General features: G+C 69.0%; 1 protein-coding gene across 1 annotated transcript; it reads right to left on the minus strand.

Moving 5' to 3' along the window:
- Positions 1-204: 204 nt before the first annotated feature.
- NEUROG1 (neurogenin 1) lies at positions 205-735 on the minus strand. Its single transcript, XM_041482205.1, has one exon. The coding sequence runs from the start codon at positions 733-735 to the stop codon at positions 205-207; it is 531 nt and encodes a 176-aa protein (XP_041338139.1).
- Positions 736-1,040: the final 305 nt, after the last annotated feature.

The raw sequence follows: 1,040 nt of genomic DNA on the forward strand, positions 1-1,040 counted from the left end.
CAAATTGTAAAATTGACTTTTCACCTCGTCTGCGGCAGCAAATCTGTCGCTTTTCTTCTTCCCAGTTTTTCGGAGTGGAGCGGGAGGCGAGGTGGGGGTCGGGGGGAAGGGGCTGGGGGGAAGGAGAGTGATGAAAAGTGCAACGGGACGAGGCCCCCCCTCACCCCCCGTCCGCGGGCGGCCGTGGGTGCGGGGCGGTGCGCTCTAGCGGAGGGGCGCGCCCGGGCCGGCGGGCAGCCCGCGGAACCCCCTTAGGCTGTCGGCGGGCGCATAAGCGCAGTCCTCGGAGGTGGCGGGGCTGCTGGGGCCGGAGGCGGAGGCGCAGAGCGAAGGGGCGGACGGGGAGGCGCTGGACAGCCAGGACCCCGCGTCGCTGCCGGGGCTGGGGGGCGCGGCGGCCCCGCGGAAGGCGGGGGGCGGCGGGAGGCACTGCTCGGCCAGGCGGAGGGTCTCGGAGAGGGCCCAGATGTAGTTGTAGGCGAAGCGCAGGGTCTCGATCTTGGTGAGCTTGGTGTCGTCGGGGAAGGTGGGCAGGACGCTGCGGAGCTCGTCCAGGGCGGCGTTGAGGTGGTGCATGCGGTTCCGCTCCCGGTCGTTGGCCTTGACCCGCCGGCTGCGCTTCAGCGTGTGCAGCAGCGCCTCGGTCCGCGCCCGCGCACGGCCGCGCCGCCTCCGCCGCTCCCGCGGAGCGCCGGGCTCCGCGCCCTCGCCGCTGCTGGGCGCCTCGGCGGGCATCCTGCGGGAGAGAAGCCGGAGCCCCGTCACTGCCACGCGGGGCAGGGGAGGGTGGAGGGGGGAGCGAAGGGGAAGGTGCGAAGCTGCCGGGGAAGGGGTGGGGGGGGAAGGAAAAAAGTAAATATAAGGAAGAGGGTGGCGGTGCGGGTGCTTGGCAGGTGCCGGCTCTCCCGTACTCACATGGAAAGGCACTCCCGGGGATGAGGATAAGCAATAACGGTACAAAAACACACAGAGAAAAGAGCCGAGCCGGCCGCTATAGGGAAAAGCAGGGGACACAGCTCCGGGAAAAAAAAAAAAAAAAA

The sequence above is a fragment of the Pyrgilauda ruficollis genome, unplaced genomic scaffold (assembly GCF_017590135.1).
Source record: "Pyrgilauda ruficollis isolate IOZ18807 unplaced genomic scaffold, ASM1759013v1 scaffold57, whole genome shotgun sequence".
In the NCBI taxonomy this organism is placed as follows: domain Eukaryota; kingdom Metazoa; phylum Chordata; class Aves; order Passeriformes; family Passeridae; genus Pyrgilauda; species Pyrgilauda ruficollis.

Coding starts and splice junctions, on each gene's coding strand:
- NEUROG1 (XM_041482205.1), bottom strand. CDS start 735: ATGCCCGCCGAGGCGCCCAGCAGCGGCGAGGGCGCGGAGCCCGGCGCT.